This window comes from Pogoniulus pusillus, chromosome 2 (assembly GCF_015220805.1).
Source record: "Pogoniulus pusillus isolate bPogPus1 chromosome 2, bPogPus1.pri, whole genome shotgun sequence".
Classification (NCBI taxonomy): domain Eukaryota; kingdom Metazoa; phylum Chordata; class Aves; order Piciformes; family Lybiidae; genus Pogoniulus; species Pogoniulus pusillus.
The window spans coordinates 2,075,384-2,090,132 of NC_087265.1; the positions used below are offsets into that span (position 1 = coordinate 2,075,384).

A 14,749-nucleotide genomic window follows, 5' to 3' on the forward strand; every position below is an offset into this window, starting at 1 on the left:
AATTAAACTAAACTAAAATAAAAGATTTTAAATTGAAAAAATCAACAAAAAAATAAGAAATGAAAACTAAACTATATTGTAATTAAAAAAATAAACTAAAAATAAAATAAAATTTAAAAAACACTAAAACTAAACTGTGTTGTAATTAAAAAAATAAACTAAAAATTAGATTAAATTAAAAAACCCTAAAACTAAATTATATTGTAATTAAAAAATAAGCTAAAAATAAAATTAAATTAAAAAACCACTAAAACTAAACTATTTTGTAATTAAAAAAAATAAACTAAAAATTAAATTAAATTAAAAAACCCTAAAACTAAAATATATTGTAATTAAAAAAATAAACTAAAAATAAAGTTAAATTAAAAAACTAAAACTAAACTATATTGCAATTTTAAAAATAAACTAAAAATTAAATTAAATTAAAAAAAACTAAAACTAAACTATATTGTAATAAAAAAATAAACTAAAAGTAAAATTAAATTTTAAAAAAATCCTGAAACTAAACTAAATGAAAAATGAAACAAACCAACTGAAAAATAAAATAAAAATTAAATAAAACTAAAAACGTGAAAAATAAAATAAAATGAACTAAAAATAAAATAAAACAAATGAAAAATTAAATGAAATTTAAAAATGAAGATCAAGTAAAACAACACAAAATAAAATAAAGCAATTAAAAATAAAATAAAACAACTGGAAAATTAAATACAATAAAACTAAACTAAATTAAATGAAAAATAAAATAAACAACTGAAAAATAAAATGAAATCAAAATGAAACAAAATTAAGAACTGAAAAATAAAATACAATAAATAAAACTAAACTAAATTTAATGAAAAATAAAATAAAACAACTGAAAAATAAAATGAAATAAAAATGAAATAAAATTAAGAACTGAAAAATAAAATACAATAAATAAAATTAAATAAAAATAAAATAAAACAACTGAAAAATGAAATTAAATTTTAAAAAATTTACAAAACAACTGAAAAATTAAATGAAATTTAAAAAACAAAAAATAAGATAAAGTAAAACAACTAAAAAATAAAATAAAATAAATCAACTAAAAATAAAACATTTTAAAAATAAAATAAATAAACTAAAGCTCAGCTAAATGAAAAAAAACTGAAAAATAAAATAAAATCAAAATGAAACAAAATTTAAAACCTGAAAAATAAAATAAAGCAACTAAAAATAAAATAAAATAAAAACCTGAAAAATGACATTAAATTAAAAAAATAAAAATAAAACAAAGTAAAACAACTAAAAATAAAATAAAACAACTAACAATAAAATAAAATAACTAAAAATAAAATAACATAAAACAACTGAAAAATAAAACAAAATGAATAAACTAAACCTAAACTAATCTAAATGAAAAATACAATCAAAGAACTGAAAAATACCATTAAATGAATAAACAATAAAATAAAATCAATCAATTAAAATAAAAGAAATCAAAACTGAACTAATTTTTTTTTCATTTAGAAAATAAACTAAAAATAAACTAAAAAGTAAACTAAAAATAAACTAAAAAGTAAACTAAAAAGTAAACTAAAAATAAACTAAAAAGTAAACTAAAAAGTAAACTAAAAATAAACTAAAAAGTAAACTAAAAATAAACTAAAAAATAAAAAAAAAGTAAACTACAACTAAATTAAACTACACAAATCTGAACTAAATGAGAGCAGAGGTTACACCGCCAGCCAAATGCACAATTAAGGCTTCTTTATGTTACATCTCTGTCTGAACATACATTATTCTATGTGCTCTCACTGCCCTTATCACTCTACTTGCCAAACCCCTCTAAGAAGTGCCTCAGCATCTGCCTAGCATCTGCCGTGAGTGGTTTTGTTCTCTCCCAGCCCCTCCCCAGGGAGAGGCTCCTGCTTGCAGTGGTGGCATGGCTTTTGAAGAGAGGTTCGCTGTTGTTTGAGCTCTATATTCTGCCAGAGGGCTGTTAGAGGAGGCAAAAATGAATGCCTTGTGTGGCCCTGCAGCCAGAGCAGTCTGAGATGTCCTTTAACAAAATTCATGGCCTTCAGCAGACACTGACCAAGAAGGTGCCCCCAGTCTGGCAACTTCAGTTTCAGCCACCACCTGCGCTCTGGTAACATGGACTAGACAGATCTCCTCTTCCCTCACACTTTACAATCATTAGTTAACATCAGCCTGCATTCACACGCACGAAATTGGTAGCCAAACCAAACCAGAAGGACAAAGTGCTGGTCGTTAGTAAATGGAATCATAGAATCATGGAGTCATAGAATTAACCAGGTCGGAAGAGAGCTCCAAGCTCATCCAGGCCAACCCAGCACCCAGCCCTGGCCAAGCAACCAGACCATGGCACTAAGTGCCCCAGCCAGGCTTGGCTTCAACACCTCCAGAGACAGTGACTCCACCACCTCCCTGGGCAGTCCATTCCAATGCCAATCACTCTCTCTGCCAATAACTTCCTCCTAACATCCAGCCTAGACCTGCCCTGGCACAGCTTGAGACTGTGTCCCCTTGTTCTGTTGCTGGCTGCCTGGCAGCAGAGCCCAACCCCACCTGGCTACAGCCTTCCTTGTAGCCAGCAATGAGGTTTGCCCTGAGCCTCCTCTGCTGCAGGCTGCACACCCCCAGCTCCCTCAGCCTCTCCTCACAGGGCTGTGCTCCAGGCCCCTCCCCAGCCTTGCTGCCCTTCTCCAAACACCTTCCAGTATCTCAGCATCTCCCTTGAATTGAGATGCTGAGAACAGGACACAGTAGTCAGACAGTCACTCGGTTGGGTTGTTTTTCCAAAAGAGATCTAGAACTGCTGCAGGAAAAGTGAAGATTTTGTGGAGATTTTGGATGCATTTCTTTTGACAAAATGTTTTCTGGGGGAGTGGGACCTGAGCATCTGCCACCGCTGGGCTTTTTGGTAGAGCCACCACAGCCTAGAGATGAGCTGCTGCCCTCTCTCTTTGTGCCATGCCAGAGTACCAGCCTGCACTCTCCACCTTTTGAGCGTCTCTAGCACAGGAGAGAGACAGAAGAAAGAACCAATGCCAAGGCTCAGATGTGGGTACCACATTTCCCTACTCTCCTTATATAGCCACAGCCAAGGGAGGAGGCAGCACAGCTCCCGCTGTGCAGAACGAGCAGGACTTCTCCACAGCACATTCCTGAGCAAAGCCCCTGTAGAGGTTTGAGTCCTTTAGATATCTAGATGTGCTTTTACATCTTGACCTCAGTCATCCAGAGAATGAAGATTTTCCCCTCCAAGAGAAGAGTGTGTGGGGTGTGTGGAAAGGCAGGAGCACACACAGTCTTCAGAGAGGATGTCACACAGGTAGCAGAGCTCACCCAATAGTGAGAAGGGTTTATTTTGAACTGTTCTCTCAGGAAACTAATGTAAGCCAGAATAAATGCCTTTCCTCAGCTCTTCAGCGTCTCTTCAGCCAACTGTGAAATGATGTTCAGAGTTAGCTTAGTTATTATTTTCATTTAGGGCTAGACTCCAAGCCAGTTCATCCAGGGAAGGGCTCATGCTGTGAGAAATGTGGGGGGATCCCTTGAGGAAGCCACTCTCCACCGGGCCCTTGTCAGCTGTCCAAGTGCTATATATAGCCATCCAGCAGTCAGATTTAAAGGCTAGTCTGCAGAAGAAGACAGCATCAAGTGCTGGTTCTTGTGTCCCAGAGCAACTGAAGAGAAGGGATTGTTCCCAAGGAGCTGTAACGTGAACCCGCAGCTGCAGAGCACAGGAAGCCTATGGAGTTTCTGTAGGCCAGGAGCCACGGAGGCTATTTTCAGCAAAAGCAAGCTCTTAAGTATGTCTGAACTATTACTGACCCCTCTTGTAACATATCATACACCATGACCTGGTTTCTCTATTACCAGTCTTGCTTCTCTATTGTTTGAAAGTCAACCTATGGTGCAAAAAAAAGGAAAAAAAAAAAAGGAATTTAAAGTGACTTTGAATTTTAGAGAGGCCAAAGAAAGTAGCTTAAAACTGTATTAGTCCACTATGAGCCCTGGATTGTGAGTGTTTGTTGCAGAACAGTGTTTGTTGGGGTTGTTTAATCTGGAGAAGAGGAGGCTCGGGGGTGACCTCATTGCTGTCTACAACTACCTGAAAGGAGATTGTAGCCAGATGGAGTTGGTCTCTTCTCCCAGGCAATCAGCAATACAACAAGGGGACACAGTCTCAAATTGTGCCAGGGAAGGTCTAGGCTGGATGTTAGGAGGAAGTTGTTGCCAAAGAGAGTGATAGGCATTGGAATGAGCTGCCCAGGGAGGTGGTGGAGTCACTGTCCCTGGAGGTGTTGAAGCCAAGCCTGGATGAGGCACTTAGTGCCATGGTCTGGTTGATTGGTTAGAGCTGGGTGCTAGGTTGGACTGGATGAGCTTGGATGTCTCTTCCAACCCGTTTGATTCTATGATTCTAAGAAACCACACAGCACACTTGGCAGAGGACAGACCTTGCAGTGTTTTGGAGCTCCTCCAGAAGCATAAACCTCAGGCTGTAGCTGCAAATGCCCAAAGTTCTCTGCTCCTGACACGCTGTGCAGGTTTCACAAACAACAAGCTGAGGATTCAGCTGATCATATTTGCATTTGCTTAGCTTCTTCAGCTGGTGAATATCACTGCAATGGCACTGAGCAAATCATCCATAAAGCCAGAACAGAAACAATTCAGGCTTCTAGATTGCATTCAGAAGTTCAGAGGGGCTTTTCACAAGGGTGTCTAGCAACAGGACAGGGAGGAATAACAGAATCACAGAATTAACCACATTGGAAACAACCTCCAAGATCACCAAGTCAAATCTGTCACCTAACATCTTCTAATTAACTGACCCATGGCACTAAGTGCCTCATCCAGCCTCCTCTTAAACACCTCCAGGGATGGGGACTTCTCCCAGGGCAGCCCATTCCAATGCCAATCAGTCTTGCTGGGAAGAACTTCCTCCTAACATCCAGCGTTGACCTGCCCTGGTGCAGTTTGAGACTGTGTCCCATTGTTTTGTCCCTGGTTGCGTGGCAGAAGAGCCCAACCCCACCTGGCTACAACCTCCTTTCAGGTAGTTGTGTCCTTGCCCATGGCAGGGGGGTTGAAATTGGATGATCCTTGTGGTCCCTTCCAACCCTGACTGATTCTGTGGTTCTATGATTCTATGAACTACAGTGAGAAGAAACCTAGGTGTTTATCTAGGCATCGTTTTGTGCTTGTGCTTCCTTCCTAACACTGAAAAAGCCATCTGCAGAGCCTTGCCAAAATGTGCTTACACACACTCACACATTATCACTTCCTAGGATGGTACATTTTATTACCAGGTTATTTTCCAGTCCATTTGGCACAGTTAAGGTAAGTATATTAACTTTACTTCCAAATAAAGCAAACAAAGTTGTACTGAATGCCTCAGCCATTGTCAATGAGTTAAGAACTGACAGGAGGTCCAAGTAATCAACCCTATCTACTGCGCTGAGCTTTCCCCTGGGATGCCTCTTCTGATCATACAATGTGTCTGACTGGCACGGATGTAGAATTGCTTTCAATAAAGATTTTATTTCAAGGTTGGATGATTCCTTCCCAAATGTCTTGTCACTAAAGCAAAGTAAGTAGTACCTGTTATTTTTAACTCCTCTGAAGCAGCGTTTGGGAAGGAGGGGAGCAGAAAACCTTGAGCTAGAAACTGTTCGTTGTGAGAGTTGAATTTTAACCTGCCCAAATTGATTGGGAGCCCTGCAACAGCACAGGGCAGAAAACTGCCACAGAAAAAGTGGCCCATAAGAGTGTGGGGAAAAGGTCTTTCAGCAGCTTAGGTGAGCTGAAGGCAGCTGGGACATTCCCACAGCCAAGTCCTTAAGATGAAACATTTGCATATCATGGAATCATAGAATCAAACAGGTTGGAAGAGACCTCTAAGATCATCCAGTCCAACTTAGCACCCAGCCCTATCCAGTCAACCAGACCATATGCCTGAGTATATATAGGAAACAGATATTAGCTCATATGAAGGTAATTATTGGTAAAGTGAATCAGTGAACTGTGCAGACTTGGATCCATTAAGGCACTTAATAGCAACCTACACATGGAATCAGTGCCCCTGTTCACTGGGATGAGCAACTGTGGCTGTGGACAGTGGTCACCAGCACAGTGCAGCAAAGGTGCAAAACTCACCCAAATGGGCTGACATGGAAAAATCCAGCTAGAGAGGGGTCAGAGAATCATAGCATGCTTTAGGTTGGAAGGGACCTCAAAGATCATCCAGTTCCAATCCTCTGCCATAGGCAGGGACACCTCCCAGTAGAACAGGTTGCTCAAGGCCTTGTCCAATCTGGTCTTGAGCACCTCCCTGGGCAACCTGTGCCACTGTCTCACCACCCTCACTGCAAAGAGTCAGCTCCTGGTTCTGTATGGGTAGTTGTTATACCAAGAGGACTGTTATTACAAACACATTAGGGTTTATTTTCCCTCCTTTCAGAGGTGTTTTCTTTATTTCCATGCACCTTTAATCTTTCCTGGCCTCTATCTAGATCTTGGTTTCCATGTCTCATGGCAGTGACTTCCCTAGTTAAAGTAGTGTGCATAAAGCTGATGGAAAACGTCTTGATGAGATTAAAACCTCCTTTTATTCCTTGTTGAATTCAAATGTTGACATTCCATGTAATTTTGAAGAAACCAAGTGCCCCATCCATAGAATCATAGAATCAAGCAGGTTGGAAGAGACCTCCAAGCTCATCCAGTCCAACCTAGCACCCAGCCCTATCCAATCAACCAGACCATGGCACTAAGTGTCCCATCCAGTCTTTTCTTGAACACCTCCAGGGATGGTGACTCCACCATCTCCCTGGGCAGCCCATTCCAACTAGATTGGGTTGCTCAGAGCCTATCAAACCTGTCCTTGAATGTCTCCAGGGATGGGGCCTCCATCTGTGTTACCATAAGAATTGTTCATGGAAGAGCAGCAAGGCTGTCTTACTGAAAAGTCACCTTTAGATGTAATTTAAACCAGTGAAAGAGTACCAGATGTGGGTAAAGTCAGCTCTGCTAAGGGTAGAATTGCCCCTGCTGTTGGGCACACTTAGATCTTTGTAGGGTAGCAAAGGTTAAGAAAGCAAGACTGAGCAGTTCTCAACTCAGCTAGCAGAGGACCACTCTACCCTCACACACTCCAGCTTGTAGCAGAGCAGTGCTCTTTCCAATGGGCAGTTTGCTCCCTGAGCACACTGACTTCTCTCTATATATTTTTTTATGTGCAGTAGAAACACTAAAACGCTGAGGAATCGGTCACTGCTGAAACCCTTTCCTCTCCCCAGCAGTTACTATGGAGTAAAAATGGATGAGGAATGTTTCCTAACACCTAGTCTGTTTGAAGTAATAATCCAGTGTGCTTTCCAAATGTCAAAATTAATTATGATTTTATTTAGAGAGTTTGAAAAGTGGAGGTTTAATGGAACTAGAGAGCCAAACTCACCATACAATGACCCTCGTAGCTGTAGAGTTGCCCTGCTCTCAGTCACACACTTTCCAGCTTATGGTTGCCTTGGCAACAGCCAAAGCATCAATTCCAAGTATTTTTGCTTATATATCTGCCATTGACACTAGAGCTCTCCTACAAGACACTTCTGCTGGTTTAATATCATTAATTTCATTACTATTAATAATGAGAACTGTGTTTGCTGCCTATCTCCTGACTTGTGATCCTAAAGGATTGAAGCCACTGCTGAAGCTCCAGTCTTAGGGGGATGGTGGTGGAAATTCTTGTGCACTGTAGCACTCCAAAGTTTCTTGATAGGGTTCCAACGTCTGTGGCAGTGGATTATGGATTGTTTCTAGAATAATCTTAAACTGGTGGACCATTGCTCCTACCAAAAGTAGTTTTATGTTGGAAATGGTGCGTCCCTCTTTCTACTTTTTTTTTCCTTGTCAAAAATCATAGAATCAACAAAATCAGAAGAGACCTCCAAGCTCATCCACTCCAACCTAGCACCCAGCTCTAACCAATCAACCAGACCATGGCACTAAGTGCTTCATCCAGGCTGTGCTTCAACACCTCCAGGGACAGTGACTCCACCACCTCCCTGGGCAGCCCATTCCAATGCCAATCACTCTCTCTGACAGCAACTTCCTCCTGACATGCAGCCTAGACCTCCCCTGGCACAGCTTGAGACTGTGTCCCCTTGTTCTGTTGCTGCTTGCCTGGCAGAAGAGAACAAAACCACTTGGAATTCTTCTCCATTTTTAAGGGATCTTCTCTTTTAACAACTCAATTTCAGTTTAGCAGCTACACTGACAGCTTTAAGTGTGCATGTTTGGGGTTTTGCTGATTGTTTGGGCTTGTTCTTTTGTGCACAGATGAAAAAAAACTATGAGTGGTGGAGTTTCACTGGTGACTATTTGTAATTTTAAAAGTTATAAGGTCCTAATCTTAGAATTATTTTGTTCAGATTGGAATGAGTTGTTTCCTTCTTTCCCTCCAGCAGCTGTATTTTACCACACATTATTTAACTGCTCTGAATTTCCCTTTTTCCTAAATTTCCTTGGGTTATAGGGTTGTGGTATTATGGTCACCAGAACAAGTAGGTCTGCATAAATAGAATCACAGAATGGTTTAGGTTGGAAGGGACCTCAAAGCTCATCCAGTTCCAACCCCCCACCATAGGCAGGGACACCTCCCACTAGAACAGGCCACTCAAAGCCTCATACAACCTGGTCCTGAACACCTCCAGGGAGGTGTCACATTCTGTGACAGAGGCACAGAATGTGATCTTTGATCTGTCATCCACAACCTCCCTGGGCAACTAGTGCCAGTGTCTCACCACCCTCACTCCAAAGAACTTCTTCATAACATCCACTTTCAATCTCCCCTCTGCCAGTTTAAATGCATTCCTCCTTGTCCTGTCGTCACAAGACCTTGTCAGTAGTCCCTCCTCAGCCATCCTGTAGGTCCCCTTCAGATCCTGGAAGGCCACTGCAAGGTCTTCTCCAAGCCTTCTCTTCTCCAGGCTGCAGAGCCCCAACTCTCTCAGCCTGTCCTCAGAGCAGAGCTGCTACAGCCCTCTCAGCATCTTGGTGGCCTCCTCTGCACTGGCTCCAACACTTCCATGTCCTGCTTGTGTTGGGTGCTCCAGAGCTGTATGCAGTACTCCAGGTGGGATCTGAGGAGAGCAGAGTAAAGAGGCAGAGTCACTTATTTGCCCTGCTGGTCAAGCTTCTCTTCCTGCAGCTCAGAACAGGGTTGCTGTCTGGGCTGCACTCACACTGCAGGCTCATGCTGAGCTTTTCATCAACCACATCCCCAGGTCTGGGTTGTTGAAATGTCAGGAAATTGTCAAGAGATTTTATCAATACAAGAATTATTATTCTACTCTTAAGCTTAAGGATCCAAATAGAATCATAGATCTGTTGAGGTTGGAAGAGAGTTTTGGAATCATCAAGTCCAAACACTCTTCTAGAGCTGACAAACCACTGCTGCTAAGCCACCGCCACTAAACTACATTCCTCAGTACCACATCCACAATGCTTTTAAATCCCTTCAGGGATGGTGACTCCACCACCTCCCTGGGCAGCCCCTTGTGATGCTTGAGAACCCTGCCTTTGAAGAATTTTTCCCTAATGTCCAACCTGAACCTGCCTTGGCACAAGTTGAGGCTGTTCCCTCTTGGCCCGTCACTCGTAGCACATGAGAAGAGACCAACCCCCACCTCTCTCCAACCTCCTTTAGAGGTAGTTGTAGAGGGCAACAAGGTCTCCCTTCAGCCTCCTCTTCTGAAGATGGCAAATGAGGACAGAGGGCTCAGCCATCCATCTTCCATTCTCTGTGTCCACATCAGAACTGTAAAACTCAACATCTTGCTCCATATTGTACAGATAAAGCTAATTAGTCCCTTCCTCTCCTTTCTGTAAACTGAGCTCTGCCACAGTTGTTCATGACCTTGGCTCTGCTTATCCATGGACCACTGCCATCTCATCCCTCTAAGGTGTTTCTCCTCCAGCTTTGCTGTCCATTGTCAGCATCACCTGATTGCAAAGCCATGGTTAATGCTAAATTGATGATCTCTAAAGTTATCCAAGATACAACCAATGAATCCATTTCTTTTCCACTGGTCAGCTAGCATCTCTACCCGTGCTAAGATCATCTGCAAATGCTTTCTAAGGCTTCCAGCTTCAAGCATCTAACAAACTCATTAGAAACCAAGTCTCAAGGGAGGCCCCTAGCTTGATGGATGAGCTTCTGCAGCAGTGGCATTAAGCAAAACAACCTCCTCACCTCTGTAAGGAACATTTTTAACTGTGCTAACGCTGCGTGACGTCCATCAAAAGCCCACACAGCCATTTGGCAACAAAGCTACTAACTTCTGCGACTTTCTGAACTCCTGAGAGAAGAGCTGACATGTTAATATTACCACAGAGGAAAGATAATTATTTTTAATTTATAATAAAGATGTTATATTTTAAGAAACCAATAGTTAAGCCAATCTGATTAGTGCCATATGGAGAGTGTTTTGTGGAATGGACACCACGGTTACGAGCATGAGGCAGAGCTAAGCAATGCAGCCTATTTATACTGGGGGGGGTGGGGGGAAGAAACCCACGAGTGTTGATGTTCAAGGAATGTGAAAACCGACAAGATTGGCAGAAATCCACACGATGATGCTCTCTGCTGTGTGACCCACCCACCAGCAGGAAAGGAACTTTCTCAGAAGCAGCTGAAGCCTTTATGCCTCATGAAGTTTCTTTCGCTCACGTTAAACTCAGCAACAGGCAGTACAAGATTCGCTGCAAGTTGCAGCAAAAGAGGTTCCAGCTCAACACAAGGGGGAACTTCTTGACTGTAAGGGTCACAGAGCCCTGGAGCAGGCTCCCCAGAGAGGTTGTGGGGTCTTCTTCTCTGGAGACTTTCAAGGCCTGTCTGGATGTGTTCCTCTGATCTGTGTTAGATAGTATGGTCCTGCTCTGGCAGAGGGGTTGGACTGGATCTCCTTGGGTCCCTTCCCACCCCTAACATCCTGTGATCCTGTGATCTCTAAGGTCCCTTCCAACCTAAGCCATTCTAGGATTCTATGATGGTTTTTAAATTGCTGTCTGGCTTTTAAAGTACTAAATGAGTGGCAATGAGGGGGGTGTGTGTGTGTGTGTGTGTAGCGCAGAGCCTACCTTCAAGAGTCTGCTTGGAATATTGAAGTTAAAATCAGCAGCTTTAGGAAGCATCCACAAATGCAAACATGTCACCTTTTAAAGACCAGTTCCCTTTCCTTGGTAGAGCTGTGCAATGCATTTATAAAATATGTGTCCTCCTGTACCAGTCTGTAGGGTTAAGGGAAATGTATTTCTGCTTAGTTTGAACTCACCACTCCAGAGATTTATGTGGAAGTGCCTACCTAAACTCCATCCATTAAACCTATATTGTTCTTAGGCCAGATTTCTCCATCCTTAATGTCATTTCCACAAGACTATTAAGTCTTAATGCAGACATAAGACCAACTTTTAAGAATAATAATAGTCCTCCTCTTATAATTTTTGTGGGTAATAAAGATATCAAAGGTTATAATCCTCAGCCATTATTTCCTAAGTCATCTTGTTAAGGTGTGTGGCCTCAGTGTCTTTTGAGACTCTTTGTGTCAGGATAAAGCATGCAGAAGTCTATAGCTACATGAATTTCCCAATCCATTTCAGCCCATACTGACTTTGTTGGATTTCAATTAGCAGAGGAATGTGTTTCATATTGAGCTCTATATTTAAGGGCTTTTCTTGTTTGTTTGTTTGTTTGTTTTCCCCAGCTCTTTCAGTGCTGGTGGTCATGTTTGAGATAAGGAGGGGAACTCCTCCCTGGAGCCACCAGAACTGTTGAGGCCAAAAGGGTGCTTGATTCTCTGAGCATGAAGAGCAATCTTTATTCTTGCTACCTAAGGGTATCAGCTCAGCAATGATTGCCTGAGCATAACACAAACTAACTAAGAAGCAAATTCTGCCCTGATACCATAGACTCACAGAATATTAGAAGTTGGAAGGGACCTACAGAGATCTTCCATCTTAACTGAGGAAAATGCCCTGGGGGTCAAAGCTCAGCATGAGCCTGCAGTGTGAGTGCAGCCCAGACACAACCACGAGCTGGTCTTCAGCAAGAGCAGTGTGGGCAGCAGGGCAAGGGAGGGGATTCTGCCCTTTTGCTCTGCCCTCCTCAGACCTGTGTGCAGTTCTGAAGCCAACACAAGCAGGACATGGAAGTGTTGGAGCCAGTCCAGAGGAGGCCACCAAGGTGCTGAGAGGGCTGCAGCAGCTTTGCACTGACAGCAGGCTGAGAGAGTTGGGGCTCTGCAGCCTGGAGAAGAGAAGGCTTCCCGGAGACCTTGGAGGCTGGGGAGGGACTATTGACAAGGTCTTGTAATGACAGGATGAGGAGTAGTGGGTTTAAACTGGCAGAGGGGAGATTGAAAGTGGGTGTTAGGAAGAAGTTCTTTGGAGTGAGGGTGGCGAGACACTGGCACAGTTTGCCCAGGAATGTGATCTTTGATCACATTCTGTGCTTCTGTCATCCACAGCCTCCCTGGAGATGTTCAGAATGAGGCTGGATGAGGCCTTGAGCAACCTGTTCTAGTGGGAGATGTCTCTGCCTATGACAGGGGTTGGAACTGGCTGAGCTTTGAGTTCCCTTCCAACCTAAACCATTCTGTGGTTCTATGCTGATTCCATGATTCTGTGCTTCTCACAGGTTAGCAAAAGTTCTCTCTTCCCTCCACTTTTTTGTTTCTTTTTTTTTCCCTCTTTCCTGATAACTTAACCAAACATCCCTTATAGGAGAACTGCTAAGAAATTGCCTCTGTGTACTCCGAATGCAACAGCAACTCCTTCGACATCCCTCTTGTCTCTAACCAACTCTTCCCTTTCGTCAACAGGATAGCAGCCAAGGAATCCGTGAATCTTATGTCAACACAAAGCTTAGGAATTGTGTTTGGACCAACACTCCTTAGACCCGAAAAGGAGACAGGGAACATGGCAGTCCACATGCTGTACCAAAATCAGATAGTTGAACTTATGCTGAGCGAGTACAGCAAGATCTTCGGCTCGGAGGAAGACTGACAGACAGGGCCTGCTATGGAAAGCTTTCACATCTGTCTCCATGTCTAATATTTTTACATTTCTGTAAACATACTTCTGAAATATTCCTTTTTTTTTTTCCCCTTCAAGTGACAGATGCCTCATTTGGTGAAAACTTAATGATGATTTTTCATGTTTAATTTTCAAACATTGCAAGGGAAAGGGGGGGGGGGGGAACCAACAACAACAAACAAACCACCAAAAAGAGAAAGAAATGAAAGATAAATATTGTCACCATTTGCCTATATGCATTCTGCATTAACCCTTTGAGGGTTTCATTATGCTCACACTCCAAGTGGCACTTCTTCTGCGAGCTCAGCATACAACATATGGCCAAAGACCATGGAAAAATGCTGTTTACCAACATATGCAATGGCACAGAAAGATAAATAAGAATTGAGGAGGTTGGTGGATTAAAATATGTGTGTTCAAAGCAGTGAATTACAATGGTGCTGCCACGTCATTTGTAGCTAATGTGAGCATCAATGGAGACAGAGCAAGGGGGAATGGCCTCAGGCTGAGGCTGGAGAGGTTTCGTTTCACATTCTGTGCTTCTCTCATCCACAGCCTCCCTGGGCAACCTGTGCCAGTCTCTCACCACCCTCACTGCAAAGAACTTCTTAACATGCAGTTTAAATCTCCTTTCTGCCATTTTAGACCCTCCCTCCTCATCCTTTAAGGAGAACTGGCCTGATTCACAGACATGCTGCTGTGGTTACCATACAAACACCTTCCTCCTTGTAAGGTTTACCTATGGAGATGGAACCAGCAGTGTGAAGTCAAAACTGGGGCAGAACAATGCAGGTTATATCCAGTTTGATGTCCCCTGATAGACATCCAAATTCAGCTCAGCTCTGTGCATATTCTGCTGCCTTCAGTCACAGATTACAGAGCCCAGGGTTGGAAGAGACCTCTGGAGATCATCCAGTCCAAATCCCTGCTCAAGCAGGGCACCCACAACAGCTTGCCCAGGAGCACATATATAGAATCATAGCATCAAGCAGGTTGGAAGAGACCTCCAAGCTCATCCAGTCCAACCTAGCACCCAGCCCTAGCCAGTTAACTAGACCATGGCACTAAGTGCCTCATCCAGTCTTCTCTTGAAAACCTCCAGGGACGGTGACTCCAGCACCTGGGCAGCCCATTCCAATGGCAAATCCTATAAACCCTAAAATATCACTATTTGCATAACTGTGCTTCAAATAAGTAAGTAAATAAAGATAACACCAGGTTAAATTGGAACTTGGGCATGGCATTCCCCCCCCTTAAAATGCAGTGCATGAAAGGAAGACACTGCACGAGTTGCTCATTTCCATGTAACATCCATTTTGCTCCTTTGTCACACTGTACACCCGCCTGCTTTCCCCAGCCTCCTCACGTTCTCTGGCATTTGTATTGTGCTCCTGAGCATGCTTTGTTGGTGAACTACATTAAATTCATCTAGAAAGAACTTTAAAACTAAAAAAAAAAAACCCACCCAAACAACAACAACAAACCCCAGCCTTTTCCTATGCCCTCAGGATTACTTGGCGAGACTTGAATCGGTTTATGCATTTGATGGTTAGTTTCAGTTGTCATGGATAAACAAAAGGGTAACTGTCTAGGATATATCAAATATTGTTTCATTTTGAAATGTATGTTCCCAGCTATACACTTCCCCTAGCCTGTGTTGTAAAAG

General features: G+C 42.3%; 1 protein-coding gene across 1 annotated transcript in view; it reads left to right on the plus strand.

Annotated features, from left to right (window-relative positions):
- ARHGAP15 (Rho GTPase activating protein 15) overlaps positions 1 to 14,182 on the plus strand; it is a 409,331-nt gene extending 395,149 nt beyond the window's left edge. The window contains exon 13 of the mRNA XM_064154561.1: positions 12,870 to 14,182. Coding sequence (XP_064010631.1) covers positions 12,870 to 13,053 — 184 coding nt within the window. The 3' untranslated portion in view covers positions 13,054 to 14,182. The remainder of the gene's footprint in view (positions 1 to 12,869) is intronic.
- Positions 14,183 to 14,749: the final 567 nt, after the last annotated feature.